Below are 1519 nucleotides of genomic sequence, written 5' to 3' on the forward strand. Positions count from 1 at the left end.
AGTGTGGTGCAAAGACGTTAGAGAGTTTCAGGGTGGGTGCATACCATACATATCTGTGGGGTTGGGATTCTCCTCAAGAAATTTCTGTAAGTATTAAACCACGGAGGACTTACTCTACATGTCCGTTTTAATTCAATAGCAGTGAGTTTCAGAGTCCTCGGCAGAGAAGGCTTCTGAGGCTAACAGTCTTTGGTAGGTAATATTGATGTGACCTGTTACTCTGAACACTTGTGGATTCTGTTCTGCTGTCAAATGTGGTAAAAGCAGAGCAAAGATAAAAATTAAATTAAAATAATTCCAAGAACAGTTCCAAATCTAGGTGTTGATTATTGGAAAGGGGTGAACATACTTTAGAAACTCAAAATAGCAAAGGGATGTTTGGTGCTGTCTAGCCACGCCAGGGAAGCCATGCTCCCCAGGGAAGGAGACGGAGCAAGGGAGTGCCGATGCTGTGTGACCCCGTATCGCTTTGCACTTTTGCAGGAGCTGGTGGTGCTCTGCCACCTTCACCACCCCAGCTTGATATCTCTGCTGGCTGCTGGGATTCGTCCCCGGATGCTGGTGATGGAGCTGGCCTCCAAGGGTTCCCTGGATGGCCTGCTCCAGCAGGACAAGGCCAGCCTCACCCGGACCCTGCAGCACAGGATTGCGCTCCACGTGGCTGATGGCTTGAGGTGAGAGTGTGGCTGCAAACTTGCTGCCAGGCTCTGTGAAGAGCACTTTGCAGTAACTTTGCATCCCACTGGTATTTTCCAAGCAGTTTGGATGGCCACTACTGTTTCTTGGACCCAGTTTTGTAATTTCATAAATTAATAGCAGGAGGAGCATGCAGCGCCTCAGAGTGGAATTCTGCTCTCTATCTCAGTCTTAACCTCGTTCTGACCTCCCTCTCCCGAAACAATGTAGGTTAGGCTTCCAAGCATTGAAGTATCAATGAGCTAATTCTAAGATTGGAGGAGAACTGAGTCAGGTTCAATGGCTAGGTTTAATGTTGACCTTATGGGGAAATTTGATTTCTGCTTTCAACCAATTCAGTTTACAACCAGAACTGTGGAAAGAATTAAATTCACAAACCAAGGCCCCGCTGTAATTGGAGACTTCCTCGCCTCTGGTTTCCTGGAGGTTTTCCACGGAGTCATCCTTCCTTCATGTATTTTTCTTGCATCTCACACCTAAGAGTCCTGCAAGTATTCTCAGCCCTGCAACTAAAATGCATCCTCACGCGGCCTCCTCTCACAAATCTCTCTCCCCCGCTGGGTTTAAGCCTCCACCACCTCTCGTACCCAACTTGTCCTCGCCTTCATTGATATCCCAAGAAATCGGTCATCCTTTTCACCACAGTGAGAGCAGTGTTTCCTCCATGAGCTGGGACTCTGTCTTTTTCCTGTTGACCCTCTCCCGTTCACCTACTGCTCAGTGCCCTCAGCCATTTGCTTCATTTGGCTTTACTCTTGTCTTATAGTCAGAGCCACCGCGGCTGTCTGAGGATGTCCCTGGTGGCTCTGTGTCTCTGGTGTCA

The 1519-nt window shown here is 48.3% G+C and overlaps 1 protein-coding gene across 1 annotated transcript in view; it reads left to right on the top strand.

Annotated features, from left to right (window-relative positions):
* The window catches only part of Lrrk2 (leucine rich repeat kinase 2), a 155425-nt gene that overhangs the window by 124056 nt on the left and 29850 nt on the right, over positions 1 to 1519 (top strand). Inside the window, exon 39 of the mRNA XM_023708602.1 lies at positions 484 to 674. Within this exon, the coding sequence (XP_023564370.1) occupies positions 484 to 674 (191 nt within the window). The remainder of the gene's footprint in view (positions 1 to 483; positions 675 to 1519) is intronic.

This window comes from Octodon degus, unplaced genomic scaffold, assembly GCF_000260255.1.
Source record: "Octodon degus isolate 3935 unplaced genomic scaffold, OctDeg1.0 scaffold00409, whole genome shotgun sequence".
Lineage (NCBI taxonomy): Eukaryota > Metazoa > Chordata > Mammalia > Rodentia > Octodontidae > Octodon > Octodon degus.